Here is a 2,160-nt window from a genome sequence, read left to right as displayed (position 1 = left end):
AGTTTTCTTAACCAATGGGCATAATATCCAGTGCAAATAGCAAGATGGAGGCTCAGCATATTTATCAAATTTGGGAATAAAGTACCAGTATTATTTTTTTAGTGACAAAAAGACTGGCACTTCCAAGCTAATGTGAACAGGAGCCAACTAGCTGCAGTTACCTTCATTTTCAATAAACAAAAAAGATGCACTCTGTAGTGCTAAAGCATGTCAATGTGAAATATGTAGAATGTGAATAGCAATACCATGACAATTCCTTTTCTATATCACTTTTTATGTTTTGTTACTTTTATGAAAAAAACTGACTTAAAAAATGTTTTGGGAGTGTCCCATGTTCGTATACCCGTAACTTCTATATTTTTTTCTGTTTTTCTCGAGACAAACTTTAGTAAGATTCAAGTCTGTTTTATTCATTTATTGAGCTATTTACAATAGTTCACAGTCTGCTTTGTAGACATTATTGATTAAAAAAACAAATATCATATTGCAGTTTGTCATAGATTCAACATATCAGGTTGCTTCGGTCTCTGAACATTCCTCGGCTTTCCATGGCAAGTGCATAAATTTTAGAATGTCAATGGCCGAGCCTCTCTTAGAGGCATTTATTTGAAGCAGTTCCCAGAACATTACTCTGGCCTCCACTGAAATTTTCTTCCACTTTTTTGGAGCTTTTGACAGATCCCTTCCAACCTGCCACCAGGCAAACTCTTTATAATCTCGATCACCGCGTTTTGCCCCATGCCAAGGAAAGAGTCCAGAAAGAGCATAATAAATGACTACACCAAAAGCCCAGACATCAAGACTAGGATGTAGCAACAACTGTTCTCCTGGTCTAAGGCAGCAGAGCTCTGGAGCAGTGTAGGGTTTATACCAGGGCACAAAAGGAACAAATGTGCCCTGGAGCCTGGTGAGTCCAAAGTCTGCCAGCTTTATCCAGTGACATTCTGCATCCATCAGAAGAATATTATTCGGCTTGATATCCCGATGAACCATTCCTCTGTTATGCATAAAGTCCAGAGCACTGGCGATCTGAGGAACACAACGCTTCAACATGTCCTCCTGCATGCCGACCTAAGAAAAAGACAACACAGAAGATTACACAGCTGAACAGCAGAAGGGAAAACATATCTGATATAAAAGAACAGAAGACTTATAGATATCTTCTACTAGTAGATATAATTCCTGCAGACATCAGTTCTACTCTGCTATTAATCAGATATCCTCTATAATGTGAGATTTCCACTAAAAATTAAATATCTCTCACATAGAGGATTTTACTAGCTCACACATACTCATACAACCTAAACCTGCCTAATTATGGGGGTCCCATACTGCTACTTACAGAAATATGAGTTTATTAAATCTGAGGAAATAGGGTAATGTTAGATGTCAGATCTACAATAAAGACCACTAATTTTTTTCTTCAGCAGTATGAATAATGCTTGAATATGTAAAAGTGGAGAACAGCTTAAGATCTTACTTTAGGTACAAGGATGGACTGGAGATTTCCGGCCGGTGCCACTTCCTGAACAAACACAAAATCCCTACTGGTATGGAAGAAGATGTCGTGAGTAAATATGATGTTCCGATGAATGCTGAGGGTTTGTGAAATGCAATATTCCAGAAAGAAGTTGTCTTCTGGAGTCTTCTTCTTTGCCATCATTTTAATTGCCACGGTCTGTCCTGTTGAATAAACATTATAATTGTTAATGTTCATCCTCATCATATTCCATAACACTTTTAAAACCATATAAACAACCTGATCAATCACTTTACACAGGAGCATTCATAAGACTAGAGGGTAGTGGTGCAGAATACTAATGACACGTTGTAGATAGGATACAACTAGGGTCATACTTAATGATTGTTAACAAGTACAGTTTGTCAGGGTACAAGCAGATTTCAATTTCATCTTTCACATTCATCTAAAACCACCCTGATGGCTCAGTCATCTTCATAGTCATCATCCATCATCATCATCTCACCTGAATGTTTGTGTTTTCCCATGTGTACATTTCCAAAAGATCCAGTCCCAAGTTCTAGCAAAAGTTCAAAGTGGTCAGTCACTTCCATCATCTTCAGGTTCTTGGAAGTTTCTGATATCAGATGAAGAAGGTGTTTTGCCGTGTTCTTGCTTGCTTCCTTGATGTTGGTGGCCAT

The 2,160-nt window shown here is 38.0% G+C and overlaps 1 protein-coding gene across 1 annotated transcript; it reads right to left on the bottom strand.

Moving 5' to 3' along the window:
- Positions 1 to 510: 510 nt before the first annotated feature.
- Positions 511 to 2,160, bottom strand: LOC141074910 (serine/threonine-protein kinase SBK1-like). The gene is made up of 3 exons (XM_073562219.1): positions 1,986 to 2,160; positions 1,481 to 1,683; positions 511 to 1,071 (listed from the first exon to the last, which is right to left on the bottom strand). The coding sequence occupies exons 1-3, from the start codon at positions 2,158 to 2,160 to the stop codon at positions 511 to 513; spliced, it is 939 nt and encodes a 312-aa protein (XP_073418320.1).

The sequence above is a fragment of the Dendrobates tinctorius genome, unplaced genomic scaffold, assembly GCF_039654945.1.
Source record: "Dendrobates tinctorius isolate UK_male_01 unplaced genomic scaffold, ASM3965494v1 ptg000342l, whole genome shotgun sequence".
NCBI classification, from domain to species: Eukaryota; Metazoa; Chordata; class Amphibia; order Anura; family Dendrobatidae; genus Dendrobates; species Dendrobates tinctorius.
Note: the sequence above shows the minus strand (reverse complement) of the source record. Positions and strands in the feature narration are given on the sequence as shown.